The sequence below is a fragment of the Pimephales promelas genome, chromosome 18, assembly GCF_988280905.1.
Source record: "Pimephales promelas chromosome 18, fPimPro1.hap1.1, whole genome shotgun sequence".
Taxonomy (NCBI): Eukaryota; Metazoa; Chordata; class Actinopteri; order Cypriniformes; family Leuciscidae; genus Pimephales; species Pimephales promelas.
Window position 1 is genome coordinate 9,310,590 of NC_142786.1, and position 16,622 is coordinate 9,327,211.

The window sequence follows — 16,622 nt, forward strand, 5'->3', positions numbered from 1 at the left end:
CTCGTTGTTTTGGGCTCTCTCCCATGTTTGTATCCCACAAGAGCATATTAAGAATTGTATTGTTTGCTTCTGTCTCTTTCACCCATTTCTGGGCAACAAAGCCTCTCGTTTTCAACACAAGGGCACTTGAAGTGCAACCTGCCCACTCCCTGCATTCCTGCACTGATATCTTAAAGAGCAGTGGGAGGTTTGTAGATAGCCAGCTCTTCGTCCAACAGATGAGCTTCTGTGGACTGGTCAGAGTGAACAAACACAACCTTCTAGCGCCATTTTTAGGGATGCAGGGTTTGCTATAAATTGAAACTGAGAGGTCAGGCTAACTAAGTTGAATATGTGCATAGACTTTGTGAAGGGCATGTTTTCAGTGTCCTCAACAGCTCACAGTATAAGCACACAGATGGATGCACTGAATATACATGGTGTTTAATTCCACTCATTTATGCTTATAACTGTAAAGCACATATTTTTTTTCAGGGTCCTACAGATGATCTATTTCAATGTTAAATTTGTATAATACTAAAAATGTAAAAATTTTATCATTCATCACCAACACAATATTTTTGGCCATGTGTCCTGCATTATTTCATCTTGAATTTTGAACCCAACATGTGTTGTTGCAATGCACTATGTTAAAATCAATTTATGTCATTGGCACATTGGCGCATTTATATAGATTTTTCATTACTCAAAATATACTTAAAGAAATAAGCAAATAAACAGTACATTTTAGAAAGAGAAATAATAAAGTGTAAAGATTTGAACATTTTAAATAAAAACATGAGATGCATTTACAGCTTTAATAGCATCAGCTTTCCATTTTGAGTCAGACGGCATTAATACACGGCAAAGTACCGCAGGCCTAGACTTGATTGAATATGAAATTGACAGTGTGTAGTCAGTGTAACATTTTTGCCTACGCTGTGTTGTTTTCCTGAGCTATTTCACATATGCCTCATTATTTTAGCTTATGCATATTTGAATGAATTTCCTCTACTAATGGCCGTGTGGAAAACATTTTGAGGACAACGGAAAATGCAGCCTCACATCTGGGTGATCATGGCGAAGGAAATGCCAAATTCGTTTATGTAATCAGAAAGTTTTTGCAACAGATAGTACAACAACAAAAGAGAATACATTTTAAAAAATGAATGAATAAAAACTAAAAGCAGAATATTTTTACTACAAAACACTGTGCCCTTTGTTCTCTGGCCAAACTCGCAGCACAAACAACTGCCAATTGTTTGAAAGAAAGTTGGAAAAAAACAGTACGGTAAAGCCAACAGCCTTTTTAGCAGCACTTCACCCTCAAGAGAGACAGATTTTTCTGTGTGATCATAATTCTCTGAAAAGCACGGAGGGAACCATGCTGAGTATCACACACATCGGCTGATTAATGAATTGCAAAGTCATTGAAAATTAATTTGTGAATAGGGAATGAGTGCGCGAGTGCAGATTGCACCGGGGAGGTCAGGTTGCACAAATTACAACACTTACTTCAAGAAATCAGTCCAAGAATGAGTTTTGAATTAGCATTTTGAAATAAAAGAAGGCGTGTTGCTTTAACGGTAGCATGACATCATCAGGGTGTGTCTGTGTTTCTTAAATGTCTGGAGACGTGCTTTATCATATTGCATGAATGGAACGTGACGACATGTGCCTGCGGCTAACAATTCCTTTACGTTCCAATATACCATATGTCATTTCTCAATGTAAACTATTTGTATAATGAACATGAGTCATCACAACAATGGTTTGATTGTGCCGAAGCCGTTCTTCGCTGCGCTCTGGTTCTTTCTCATAGACCGGCCTTGTTGTGCTTGACCCAAGTCGAGGCAGATGTGGACTAGAACAATAGCAGCTCCTTTTATCAGAGAGCAGGGTAGTGACACCCTCCGCGGGCACATAGGGCTCGAAAGAATGCCTGGCACCGGCCCAGAATCACTGACGCTATTACAGACCCACCTCATCTCCCGTGATGCCATGCAACGGAGGGGACGACACCTTCAAAGGCCAGCCCTTCTTCCTTAGAAGCGCCGAAGACTATCGAGAAGGTTTGCAGAGTGTCCCCAGAGCGGAATTTGGATTGAGTTGAGAAGGACATTCGTGGGCCGCCCAGACTGTAGACCACCAAACAGATCGACACCTAGAATGGCCACTGCAAGCACCTCTGGACAAAGCCCATTCGGGCTGGGCAGGAAGAAGAAGGCCCCTGGTCTCCTGGATCAGATTGGCAGGTTCTTTGGTGGAGACAAAAAGAAAAAGGGAAAAGTGAGTCGTTTTAATTTCAAACATTGTCATGGTCAACGACAACTTCTTGCTCAATTCTTTGGGGTAAATACTGGTTCCAGATTATGACTCAGTGGTGATTGCATATGTGTGGAATTCATTTGGATGCAATACTCTTGGGTCTAGAGAGGTTGTTTATGGAGTGAGGAGTTCGAATTCATCTGTACTGCAAATAGGCAGCCTCTTCTCATCTCATTTTAGCATGTATTAGCGAATTACATAATTCGCCTGTTCTCTGCATTGGTTGAATTCTGCAGAATTATGCATGCAGTTTGCCAAAGTATTATGTTAACGCTCCTAGTTTAAATCCTACTGTTTGGTGTTGTGTTTATTTGCCACCCAATACTGTCTATATCAATAAATAATGTACAATTTATATCAGTGATATGGCATATATGGATTTTTTTTTTCCTCAGAGCATTTCATAGACCAGTCATATTACCAAATATTACTGTTAGTCTTAATTGTTTTACAGAGCATTTAAACAAAGAACATGGTCTTAAATCCTGAACAAATAGCTGAATCTATATTTTTCAAAATGATGAATCATTAAACACTGTACATGCTGCTTCAGCAACTGATAATGATGATGAGAATCATTTTTGACTTCTTTAGCAGCAATTGATCAAAGCAAAAGGGCTCGAATGCAGAGAAAAACAATGAATTCTCATAACATTAAGGATCTTTTTTTTTCTTCTTTTTTTAAGGACAGTTGTTTGCACTGCAAGATATATGATAGGGGTTTTCTTTTCTGGCAATAAAGTGCGATTCAGTTACTTACTCTAGGCAGAGGTTTATCTATTGACGCTCATTATCTATTGACACCTCCTTGTTGCGTGCTTATTTTAATGTTCAAAGAATGTCGATTTATATGCATAGATACATTTAGATTAGCATGGTATTTTTATTTCCAATTAAAAAATATCGTTGGTTTAACTTAAAAAATTAAGTAACCTGGTTGCCTTTAAAATTTTAAGTTGATTGAACTGGAAAAAGTGAGTTAATACAATGAAGAAGATTGATTTAATCATAAGAAACTCAAAATAATAAGTTATCTGAACTAAATGAAAAATGTTGTGATAACAAATCTTGAAAATATATTTTTTACAGTGCAATGACTCAATTATTTTTAATTATATTGTTCTATAATATTGCAGCTGTGTCAGCTGTCAGTTTTTTTTTTCTTTTGTCACAGCAACTTATATTATGAATGTTTTTTCAATTAACTTAAAATTCAACCGAGTCAACCAGGTTACTTTCTTTTTTTAACAATTCATTTTTACAATGTTATGTTTTAAGTCAGTAGCATTATGGACATGTACTTGCAAAATGACTTTTATTCAGTAGAATGTCTGTTGGGGCCCATCAAAATAAAGTGTTAGCAGATATTAAGCAGACTGTAATATATATATATATATATATATATGATCATGATGATCACAAGATTTTTTTTCTTTTGTCAATTCAACTTAGATCATTTATGTCATTCAGATCAAATAATATTTTGAGTTTCGTTTGATTAAACCGAATAATTAAACCGATTAAACTCCATCATGTTAACTACATTTTTTATTTGAATAAACTTACAATTTTGAGGCAACCAGGTTACTTACTTTTTTAAGTTAAACCAAAAATCTGGTGACTAGTTGAATTGTAGGTGCAACATTCCTTATAGTCAACAGAATGTCTAAAGGAGACCAACTAAATATGGTGTTACCAAAATAGTTTTTAAAGTTGAATTTCCAGTCCAAGAAGTTGTCGCCATATCGCATTTTACACCTTGACTCTGGGCATTTCTCTTTCATTTATTTGAAGGGCTCATTTCGTGGTCATCTATCCTCCTCTCCACAGAGACCCCACCACTCTTCCACCCGTCGTCGTGGAGATGTCAACCCTGTGGTGCATTTCTTCAGGAGCTTTGTAAGTACAGTATCCATAGCGGTGTTTCCACTGTAGGAACTTTCCCCAGGAACGGGACATTGGGGTGGTACTCAAAGCGTTTCGACCTCAGGGATCAGGGTCTAAAGTGGGTTCTGGGTAAAAATCACCCCCTCAGAAAGTCCCTGCTCACGAGGTAGTACTTTTTCAAAGTTCAGGAACTTTCCAGAGTGAGATTTGGATTCTGAACATGTTGAGTTCACACAGCATTTGATTGGTTGACTCAATGGTTGACACCATTCTGTTGGGGTGCATGCATTTAGAGTTGTTTGCTATTCATATCAACAATGGAGTGTAAAAAAATAACCTCGATGGAGGTTCATTCTTTACTAAGCTTATTTGCGGAGCATGAAATCAGCGGAAACTGGAAAGACACACAGTCCTACTGTACATCACTGGACTAATTTGCCTAATCTTCATGGTACTTTAGACCAGTGGTCCTGGAGGACCCCCAAGACCTCACGTATCTCTGTCTCCCTAATCAAACACACCTGATTCAACTCATCAGCTCATTAAACCATGTGATAATGAGCTGATGAGTTGAATCAGGAGTGTTTGATAAGGGAGACAAAGATACGTGAGGTCTTGGGGGTCCTCCAGGACGGGTTTGAGAACCTCGATGGAAACACAAACAGCAAACAGGTCTGGAGGAAAAAGAGTTCCTGGGACATATTGTTCCAGGTAATTTTGGTGGAAACATGGCTATTGTTTGCTGGCATGGCATGGATTTTTACAAGTCCCAAACTTCAAAGAGCCATGTGAAACTAACAATAGAATCAATTCCCAGAAAAAAAATCATTTCATCTCAAGACATGAGAATGATATTTTCACACCTCCCGATGTTCTCATCTTTAGCTCCCACTGATCCAAAGAGGTTGTTACTGTTTTCGAAGCACCAAGCAGCACGGAAACAGAACCTCATTCAATGAATCAGGTCAAACATATTAGAAGAAAACATTTATACATAAAGACTATAAGAGCAAACCAAAAAAAATCAATAAGGCAAGCCAAACAAAAGGCATCTTCCAGACAGCTTTCGCCCTAGACATGCCACATTGTGTCTGGCCATTCACCATCTAAGTTCGCAGGCCAAGTTTGTCGTCATGTTCAACATGCAGACCATGTTTTCTTTGCTACAATAGTCCAGACTTGTTTTTCTGTCAGACAGACGACATTACACACACTTGCATCTGGTCACACTTTATATTAAGAGTTCTTAACTGCTGTGTACTTACATCAAAAATAAGTACAATGTACTTATTGTGTTCATCTTGTATTGTAAAAACACTTTTTCTGGTATTGAGGTGGGATGCGAGTGGTTTGGTTAGATTTAACGTTGGGTTGGGGTGAAAGGGAAGAATTACAGAAATTAATTACAGCTGTAATTAAATGCCTGTATAATTAATAGATATGCACGTATACACAATAAGTGCATTGTATTAAATAATGAATTTAAATGTTAGTGCATAGTAGTTAAAGACACTTCATATTAAGGGAGGCTGATTCTCTGCTAAAACATTTTCATGGTTTTACTGTAAAAATGTGACAGTAAAATCCTTTTACAGCATTTTTTTCTGTTGTTCATAAGAATTTTGTGCTACATCTCTTGTTGATAAAATAATGTTTATGTATCACTTTAGTGTCGTGTGTTACCATGGTGTTTAGTATAAGTGTGAATGAAACTGTGCGCCTTTATATTCGTAATTACATTCCCAGCTTGTGGCAAAGCTGCTTGTGATGAGCTTTGATTCATCATGTTGCTTTCTCACCACCTGGCTTTCTCACCACCTTTTTATTACAAAGGTACAAAACAGAAATTAGTCATAGGTTGGTATAACATTATACCACTTAATTAAAAAAACGTTTATTTACTGTAAATTTAAGTTATTAAGTAAAACCTAAAATGCGTTTATACCGTAAATGTAATTGTTTTTTGTTTTGTTTTGTTTTTTACATCCTAAAGAATGAGTCACGCTTTGAAAGTCACTGTTTCAGATTAAAAAGCAAGAATATACAGTACTCTTGTTCAGGAATTTTCACCAGACAGAGAAAAGATTTCTCATACTAATTCATACAAATTTTCTTGAATTTTCCCCTGAAGAACACAAAACCGGTTCTGTGGAAACTATAACTGTTAACGTTTCCTCATTACCAATGTCCTAAATTACAAACGTTTTTTTTTCTGGGAAACAGTAATTGCACAGTTGTTCCTGCAATGCCTCATTATAATGTTCAGGCTTCTTTGTTAAAGAGCACCTATCATGGATTTTTGAAAATGACTGTTCATGTAGTGTGAAATAGCTCTAAGGGAATGAAAACATTCTGCAAAGATTTATATCTGAAAGTGCACCGTATATAAAGTTATTGTCTTTCAAAAGTGAGAGTCGACTCTGAGTCTATGAAATTGAAACGAGTCATTAGCTGTTACATCGTGACGTAGATAGGTCATTGGCCGCTCCCAACAACTGTGCGCGCAGACTTGAAGTGACGTCTAGAACACATTCAAATACTTCAGCTGAATCGCATCATGTCGAGAAGACGCTGTGTTCTACATTGCAAAGACAGTTCAGCCGCTTGTTTCCATTGTCCAGGGTCGAGCATGTGAAGAATCAGTGGTCAGAGTTCATATTTGCAACGAGTAATATTTGCAATCCAGTGTATATGGATCAGGTTCGTCTTCCTCCGAATCACAATCTGTAAGTAATATTAATAATGTTTGCTGTTATGTTTTCTGTAGCCTGCACAATATAGTGTGTTGTGTACACTCCGCGCAGCTTCTAAGCGGGGTAAAGTTAGTTTTGTTTTTGATATTCACCAGACATTCATTGAGAAATGGCAATTACCTCCTAAACGACTTAGCCATATATGACATCGCTCTATATAATAAGCACTGCCCCTCAAAAGCCCCCGCAATGCGATTTTCGCTCTTGACGGAGACGCGAGTAAGGGACCGTGTGGAAAGTGCACTTTTTCTGACACGTTTGTTCAAACACTATATACAATTTTCAACACTTGACAAGCTATAATCCTGGTTATGGGCGTTCCCGTTGCCGACAGTCTCTTCCTACGGTTTACCAATAACAACTGAATGGGTCATTTGACCGATCGCCGCAGATTCGCGTCACTCAAAGGAGGTGTTTGGGGAAAATGAATCGTCGAACGAATCATTTGGGAGTCGTTGATCAAATCAGTTAAAAATAAATGCTTATTATAAGACAAATAACGTGTTTTTTTATCCTTGCATGCACGCTAAACTTTTTTTGGGAGCTCCTAAAACAAAAATAGGAACATTTCAAATGCTATGATAGGGCTGTGGCTGTGCCTTTTGAATACATAAAATGTTCTCTGACTAAAACTTTCAATTTGTTTCTTGAAAGGTGTCCTCTCCTCGTCCCAAGTCAAGGGTAAGTCTCACATTTTTCTCTTGCCATTTATCTAATCCCTTTTGTTAATGCTCTTTGTATATTGATTTGCAATCTTTTCTAGTTAAATGTGCAGTGCTCAGGGTATAAATAGTAACAGAGCAACCCTGTGATGTTCATAACACTCTATTAGGCCATCCTAGAAGATAGAATAGGTTTGACCCATGATTATTTTCAATGCCCTCTCATATCCAGCAATGCAATTATAATTACCTCTAAGAAAAAAAATAATCATTCTACATTCTTTCTTTTTTTTTTCATTTGCAGTGGAGAGAACTATTGGGCCTGGTACGTCACTCATCCTTGACGTGATTCACATTTGCATTCACAGACACCCTCACAAACAGATCTGATTGGCTGATTGCTGGAAGCCTTCTTGTCTCGCGTCTCATTTCTAATAGATCTGTCGCGTTTCTTTATCATTTGTTCTCTTCTTTGTGAATTAACCAATGCATCGCTCTAATTACAGCTGCTGAACTTTTCGCTGTGCTTCATGTGATCTTCTCCTTAACCTGTGGGATAAGATGTTTTATAAGGTTGAGTGGGTTCATTTTCCACAAAGCTCCTGATTGATCACATTTTTTGTGTTTTTGAGGGCCAAATGCAAGCCTGTTTCATGGTGGTTTAATAAGCATTACTCCACTGTGGTTTCAATTTAACCACACATAATTTTAACATAATTATTCCCCTTATTAAGGCACAGTCTCATGCTAAAATGCATGAAATAGCCATTACTTAATAGATCTGTTGTAATTTTTTCCTAATCTATCATGTGGTTATGAATTTCCACAGCTTTCAGCTGTACTGTAAAAGAGTGATCTCAGGCACTGGACTGATTATACGATTATTTTTCAGTTTCTTTCTTTCTTTCTTTCTTTCTTTCTTTCTTTCTTTCTTTCTTTCTTTCTTTCTTTCTTTCTTTCTTTCTTTCTTTCTTTCTTTCTTTCTTTCTTTCTTTCTTTCTTTCTTTCTTTCTTTCTTTCTTTCTTTCTTTTTTTTTGTCTTGATTGTTGCGCTCTTTCTTTGATGATGGCTTTTCTCCTGACCCAGAGCGACTCTCTGCTTCTTGATGACTTTGAGACAGCGAGACTTTTTCTGAGTCACAGCCGGTAAAACCGCTTTCTCTCTAGGGGTCTTCAAACTGTTCACTGCCCCCATAAACTCATATTCCTCTCCAACCCATCTACTCCCCTCCCAGGTCCTGATTCACTGACTCACCAGCGCCCCCTGTGTTGTAGTCACGTGTTTAACTCCACAGGCTCCAATACATAAAGGCATGCAAAAAGAAGGCATGCAGCATTTGATGCATTTGGACATTAATAACTGATAAACAGACACAAAATATTTATTTGGCTTTACAAAATAGCGCCATATAGGACGCTTTTGCAAAAGCGTAAATATCCAACGCACATGGCACCCTTTAACGTCTAATGAGACGCTTCGGTTATGGTTAAGTTTAGGTAAGGTGTAGGGTAAGGGTTAGACCACTAGGGGGCGCCTTCTGCCCAAATATATCTGCGTCCCATTTCACGTTAAAGGGTGCCATGTGCGTTGGATATTTACGCTTTTGCAAAAGCGTCCTATATGGCGCTTTGGGATGAGAACGCGTTGAAATAACCCATGTTATGATTGTCTAATTGCTGCACTCTAAATCACCCCATAATACTTGATATGTGGCAAACATCCTCTGTGCTGCAGCCTGCTATTGCACTCTTTATTTGTAGACATTGGTGCAAAAATGCAGCATCAATCAAAAAAAAAAAACTATATTGCAATTATGATCAGAGGAACCTATTATGAACTGGTGTTCATGGACGTTTTTAAGGTGAAGTGTGTAATTTTTGTGCCATCAAATGAAATTGAAAAAAGCTATGTTTTCGAATAACATAATTATTTTGATAGAAACATGCCATTTATGCTTTTCAAATAAATCAGCCTGTCTTGCCTATAGTCATTTCTGCTATTAAGCTTGTATAAGAGGATATTTTTTCCAGAAAAAAAAAAAAAAAACTAAACATGCACACACTTCACCTTTAATATCATATCACGCTGAATACAATCTGCATGTTCTTCACTGAGCATTATGTCATACATTGTTTTAAAAAAACAATTTGACATAATATGACAAAATGTATCAATAAACAACACTGGGCAGGTATCCTTTTTGTGTTCATAAACTATGTGTTATAGGCTTCCCCGTCAGCGCGTGGCTCGGAGAGCATTAGATCGCCTCAGAGACGCAGAAGAGAACAGAAAACACTCTCCAGAATCTTCAACCTGGTGAGCCTAAAACTGAAGAAAAAAAGAAATCGGTGTTATATCCTCTGAGAAGATCTCTTTTTTAGCTATTTAAAAGAGGTTATTCTCATTTAAGCGCAATTACATGCAAAAGCAAAGAAAGCAATTTCAACATCGAGATGTAATTAAGGCTATTAAATATGCTCAAAAACAGGATGGAGCATAGATTATTGCTTTGAAAACATCTAGAACTCACTCTCTGTCCTTGAGGAACCATGAGAAAAAGTGAATGATAATGTTTTTGATGAGACTAATTGACTTCTGTTTCCGTCCCAGAGTCACCCTCGGTATGCCAGTCCATTATTATCCATCTTTCACCAAAGTAATGACACTGTCAGTGAGGACTGTTCAGTCTCTCAGCAGTCATTGAGGGTCTTTAATTCACTTAAGCTTTTCAAAATCAATATGTATTCAGGTTATAAAGAAGGCACGTCTATTCTGGACTATGGAAAGTTGAGTTTTACCATGCACCATAACCTTGCTTATTCAGTTAGTCATTGAGAGCCTCATAATACCATAAGTATTGTGGACTTTTGCCAGGTGCAATGCATAACAGTATTCACATCTCTTCATGTTCATTGATCCTCAATAAGATTTGATTTTCAGTGGATTAAAAAATATCACATGGTGGTTCTTAAAGAATCGTTCACATTAAAATGAAATGAAATGTCTTTTCAAAGCTGCATGACTTCCTTTCACCCATGAAATAATGAAAATAGGTTATGAAAAAGTCATACAGGCTTGAAATGGCAAGAAAAGTAATTACAGTAGTCTTTTGAAATATTTTACAATCTAAAATAACGTATTACTCCAGTCTTCAGAGTCACATGATCTATCAGAAATCATTCCAAACACTCATGAAACATTTCTTGTTATTAATGTTGAAAAGAGTTGTGCTGCTCAATATTTTGGTGAAAACTGCATGGGAGTTTTTTTTTTTTTTTTTTTTACAAAGAAAATTCAACATTTATTTGAAACAGATGTTTTTTTTAACATTATAAATGTACCTTTAGATCAATTTAATTAACACAGTCTCATCCCAAAAAGTCATATAACTGACGTTTTGGGACGAATTTTGACCATACGTCAATATCCGCCTTTTTAGGGCCCCCTTAAACGTCGGTAAATGTAACACAGTCTCATCCCAAAAAGTCATATAACTGACGTTTTGGGACGAATTTTGACCATACGTCAATATCCGCCTTTTTAGGGCCCCCTTAAACGTCGGTAAATGGCGATCCCGGGCCGTCATACAACTGACGCTTTACCTTTAACGTCAGTTAGGTGACGGGTTAGGTTTAGGTCTGGGGTAGAGTTAGGATCCCATAACCTCATCTACCGACGTTTAAGGGGGCCCTAAAAAGGCGAATATTGACGTATGGTCAAAAGACGTCCCAAAACGTCAGTTATATGACGTCTTGGGATGAGACCGGGTTGATTTAATACATTCTTGCTGAATACAAGTATTATTATTATTTTTTTTTTAAAAAAGGACCATGTTTGTGACCAAACATTTGAACAGTTGTAGATACAGTAATATAAATGTACATATTGGCAAGTATTTGGTGCATTTTTGAGCATGTTCAGCTCAAATATCTACCTCATCTGCTCTCTTGGCTAATTTCCTTTTCTCCCTTTTGTACTTTTAACATGACAATCTCTCCTGAACAGAGGACACAATCAAATCAGGCTCTCCATCTCCATTTTGCTGTAGAGCTGGAGAACACTGAGTGCTCAGATCACTCTTTTAGAAATGTAGCATTTTGTTATGGCTGGGTAAAGCTCCGGCAACGTGGATGACTCAACATTATGTCATTTTGTTATTAAAGACTCCAGTTGTGACATTGAACATTCAGTCCTTCACCCACCCTGCTGATTCTAAGTGCTATTTCATTGCACGCTTCAGCATTTATTCTTTTGTAATACGTTTTAGGACTAACGGTGATGCAACGTTGATTTTGACCTTGCATAATCCATCTGTGTCGAGGCGGTTTTGTGTCACACGTCATCTGATATGTTGATGACCATACTGGTTTTCTCTCCGATCTCAGGGAGAAAGCCGATCTCGCTCTCCACCCAAACGCTGGAGCACCATCTTCTGAGCCCTTCGCCGACCAGAAAAACACTAAGATGGAAGAGAGTGAAATGGACGAAAAGCGAAAACCTGAGCGGGAGGATCTCTGCCCTATAAATTCACAAGTCGCAGCGAGTTTAACAGACTAACATTGGCCATCTTCGCTTCCTAGATAGAGATACAATCCAAGTATCTGTTTTTACATTCCTGCAGGGTTTCATAAGCATGTGTTGACTGTATGTGTGCAAAACTGCTGCAATAACCGCCAATGGTCAGGTGATGTGATACGTCTAGTTGCTACACTGAAAGTCTCCCTCCAAAATTTAGTTGAAGTGACCAATTTGAAAATGTTCCAAGAGCAAAAAGGGATCAACCAAAAGGTTTGATATTAGCCTTAATTGACAGAACTAGATAGAATATTTCTCTGTTTGAGCCTTTAAAAGTAGGAAAGTAATGCCCATCATTCAAAACCCATGATCTTATAATTCTGAATTCGTCTCAGATGTATCTCACACAATGGGTTGTTTGTGTGCTATCCAGCATTTGATGCATGACATTAGTCTTTGTGCTACAGTGAAAAGGCCTATCCATGGTTTTGTTGAGATCAATGTTCAACCTCAGTGATGTGCTGTGTATTTGTGGATGTTGTATTGTGGTCCTTGTGTTGCATTAAATATTGGTTATTTACTTTGTACCAGGAATTTGTATATACGATTCCTTATTGTGTTATGCGAATTTTAATAAATGTTATTTAATTTTAATACATGAACATTTACCTAATATTAAATTAGATTTATTTCAGAAGTTATTTAGCTCTTAATTAGGAACACGCATTAAAATAAGACTAAAAACTCAATTTTGTGGACTTTAGGGAATAGATTCGAAGCATGAAGCTTGGATTGTATGCCCTCAGATGTTGCACTGCAGTATATGTGTTAAAACAGCCTGTAAAAGTTGTCTGCGTCATTATGTGTGCAATTTTGATGTTATTTTAGAAAGGTCTCATGTAATTACCAAAGGTAGGATTAATATTTAAATAACAGACAAGCAGAAATCTAGGACAAACAGTCACTGGGAGCAAAAAGGGTGTGAAACTGGTGGGGGAAAAGGAAGGAAACATGAAAGTGTAAGAGGGAAAATGTGGAAAATGATAAACCAGGAATTCTGAGAGAGTGAAATGGAGTTTATTCAGCTGATTTTTATTTATGTGATGTTTCTCATGAGTCTTAATAATGTTCATTGTTTCGTGTCTCATAGACTCTTCCTGTATGTACTGTTTCTGAAATAGTGCTGAATAAACATTCGGTCAAATATTTTCCCTGTCAGCGCTGGATTTGTCTTCAAAATGGTGCTACACTTTTCATAATGCACAGGATATTCTGAAGTGGCCAGGTGTATTGATGTTATATCTTTAACCCTCCTTTATTTATAAAGTAACGTTAAATAAAGAATCAGAAATATATCAAATCTGTGTTTGATCTGTTCATCCTCAAAAATCTCACTAAGTGTGTTTGTGTGCGTTTTTATTTTGTTTTTGAATTTTGATTGCACAGATAGAAATATATCAGTCACTACTCCAGATTTGAACATTAGAGACAATTTGTAAAAGATCACTTGTAAAGTGTTCAAGTTCAAGTGTTTTTTTTTTTTTTTTTTTTTTTTTTTTTGTCGTTCAATCATATAGAGTTAGTATGGTACACTACGAAACAAGACAACGTTCCTCCAGGACCATGGTACTACATAAAAAACAACATAGAACACTCAAAAATTACATGAGATTACACATGAACGACGTGTGCAAAAAGTACAGTACAATACAGTAAATAACTCAAGACATTTTTGTGTTGGTTAATGTCAAGTTGTCATAACCAAGACATTTTAAACAATGTCAACTTTGCATTAAAAGTGTCATAATTTACCGAATGACACTTAATGACAAAAGTCACAAACATTCATAAAGACTCCTTCATGTTCATGACAGGTGTGTTATGTCATGTATATGACAGTGTCATGTCAGTCTTATGCACACCCCTTCAAATAAAGTGTTACCAAAAAGTCTAATATAAAAACAAATAGCACCTCAACTTTAAATACCCGGCAGGCATGTAAACATATAAAAAATAAAAGTGCCACAGTGTTTGCAAAGCCAGTAATATGCTTTTAGGAACTGCACGCCTAACTCTTACTGTACTGTCATCACAGAAGTAAGTTTCACAGGAGGAAATTTATTTTTTTCTTAATGAAAACTAACATCTCTACCTTGTCAGGTTTGAGCCTGTTTCTGTTCTCATCAAGGACATTTGCAACGGCACTAAAAAATCTCTCATTGTCCACAGAGCTGCAGGGGGCACTGAGATACTGAGTTGCAACAGCAGCCATAGAGGGAAACTGATTAGCATGTTCTTTCAAGTACTAAAGTGGGTCACTTTTCTTAGGGGTGTTTTTTTTTTTTTTTTTTTCCGAGAGGTAGGTCTGCACTTGAGTTTCTGCTGATGTACACTGTAGTACTCACGGACGGCCTCTCCTGTAATATTTCCTCAAAGGCAATGTCCAGGCTTCTAAATGCTTCATGATGTGGTGCCTTGCTCACTGGCTCTGCTGCAGCCTCATTCTCCTCTGGCACTGCACTGACAGCCCTCCTCCCCTCTGTATTTGCCACCTCCTGTATAAGGTGTTCCTTTGCAAGCAACAGGTTGGCTGACTTTGTGAAAAAGCTAGAACCAGAAGTGCGCCCTCCTACGCACTTCCGCTCAATTTCATTTTACTTCAGTAACTACGTCTGGGATCGCTCCATATCCTTAGGTTTCCAGAAATCAATTTTGTGTAGGACCAATCAGCGAATAGAGGGAGTGGCTGAGAAAGATGACGTTGATGTAAGCGCGTCAGTGACAGTTTCAGTTCAGTAATGGCAGCCGAGAAAGACGTGAGAAAAGCTATTTGGTCCGTTGTTGGAAAAGAAACTGCCGAATATACAGAATTTAAAGCCGGATTGTTATCGTCTCACCTCTTGTTGCACAACTGAGGACCAAGAGAAGGAGGCAGAAAGTTTGGAAGTTTGTGCTGGGCAGCTCGTGCACGATGACTGTGACATTTTGGACGAACGGTTTAGCCTGGTGTTGGCGGTGTTTGGAAGCCCCGAGTCCTGGCTGCTAAACTATTGTTGAAGATCCGCTCAGGAGTCGTGTCAGTCGCTCATATTCCCAACTCTATATTTACTGATTCTTGTGATGAATAGAACATTTTGAGCCCCTTTGTGCACTCGTGCAGGAGGTTGGTGTGTCAGTTTTACATGTTGTAAATCATACAAATTGGTTGTGATTTTTTAAAAATAATTGTCATAAATAAAAATGTGAAAAACCATACTTTGAAGATATTTGATTTTCAGTTTTAGATGGCAATGGTTGATTTGTTTTACTAAAAAAAAACTAAATGCCACATAAAAATGTACAAATACAAACTTTGAAGACCATAATTAAGGTAATTAAGAAACAATAAGACGTAATATGAAAAATTGTTGTTTATTACACATCTGCAGATAGAGACAAGACTGATCATTCACTGTAGCTGCTACAGCATTTGCGGCAGATCAGATAACGACCACAGCGGCGCATTTGTAATGATTAGACACAGCTTCGTCCTTCATGTCAAATATACATTTCGAATTAATAATTGTTCCTAGATTAACAAAACCTGCGGCGCTCGTTGACTGAAATCCTATTGTAAACATAATCCTCTGATCATTCGGACTTGTTGTTTCCAGCCATTTCGGCGCGTGACATACGTCACTCACGACACCCCGTTAGCGATTGGCTATGGCAGATCGTGAGTGACTTTGGGCAGATCCAATAGATTTGAACTTTAATAGTGAACCCGCCTACAAGAAGGAAACGTTTCTCAATGGAGCGGTTCCAGACTCTATGTGGAAATGAAATTAACTAGTCTGGTTGAACCAGGCTAAGAAACAGATACAAGTAACACACAATTCAAAACAATAAGACAAGAAGAAACACCACAACTGCCTACACATGTACTCAATTAATAAACAATACAATAATCTAACCAGAAGTTGAACTAAATTACCCAAAACTAAATTAAAAAGCTTAATACTGGTGTCTGGTTATGACTTGACTTTAAATAAACATAATTTTTACATTTTAATTTTACTACACTTGCCCATATTTGTATCTGGGATCTAGAAGAGTGGCAATGTAGAAGAGTGTCTCAGTTTCAACATCAGCAAAGCGCTTCTCCACTGCCTCCAGCAGAGACCTCTTCATTGTTTTTATTCCCTGGTCATCATCACATAAATTCTTCACTTTTGAATTTAGTGCAAAAGTAAATATAAAAATAAGTCCTCAACTTAAGTCCGCACCTCAACTTTAAATACCTGGCAGGCATGTAAACATATAAAAAAATAAAAGTGCCACAGTGTTTGCAAAGCCAGTAATATGCCTTTAGGAACTGCACTTCTAACTCTTACTGTCATCACAGTAGTAAGTTTCACAGAAGGAAATGTATGTTTTTTCTTAATGAAAACTAACATCTCTAGATCTAGAAGAGTGGTGACGTAGAAGAGTGGCTCAGTTATGTCCCTCATAGCTTTC

The 16,622-nt window shown here is 37.5% G+C and overlaps 1 protein-coding gene across 5 annotated transcripts; it reads left to right on the top strand.

Annotated features, from left to right (window-relative positions):
* The first annotated feature begins 2,037 nt into the window (after nt 1-2,037).
* On the top strand, nt 2,038-12,719 carry mbpa (myelin basic protein a). 5 transcript variants are annotated; one of them, XM_039678788.2, is made up of 6 exons: nt 2,038-2,268; nt 4,102-4,206; nt 7,602-7,628; nt 7,914-7,934; nt 9,837-9,926; nt 11,996-12,719. In XM_039678788.2, the coding sequence occupies exons 1-6, from the start codon at nt 2,149-2,151 to the stop codon at nt 12,044-12,046; spliced, it is 414 nt and encodes a 137-aa protein (XP_039534722.1). In that variant the 5' UTR covers nt 2,038-2,148; the 3' UTR covers nt 12,047-12,719. The 5 variants fall into 5 exon arrangements, with proteins under 5 accessions (XP_039534722.1, XP_039534723.1, XP_088979259.1 ...); XM_039678789.2 differs by having other exon boundaries at nt 4,138-4,206; XM_089123133.1 differs by lacking the exon at nt 7,914-7,934.
* Nucleotides 12,720-16,622: the final 3,903 nt, after the last annotated feature.

Coding starts and splice junctions, on each gene's coding strand:
- mbpa (XM_039678788.2), top strand. CDS start 2,149: ATGGCCACTGCAAGCACCTCTGGACAAAGCCCATTCGGGCTGGGCAGG. Junction 2,269..4,101: donor ACAAAAAGAAAAAGGGAAAA/GTGAGTCGTTTT, acceptor ATTTATTTGAAG/GGCTCATTTCGTGGTCATCT. Junction 4,207..7,601: donor TGCATTTCTTCAGGAGCTTT/GTAAGTACAGTA, acceptor GTTTCTTGAAAG/GTGTCCTCTCCTCGTCCCAA.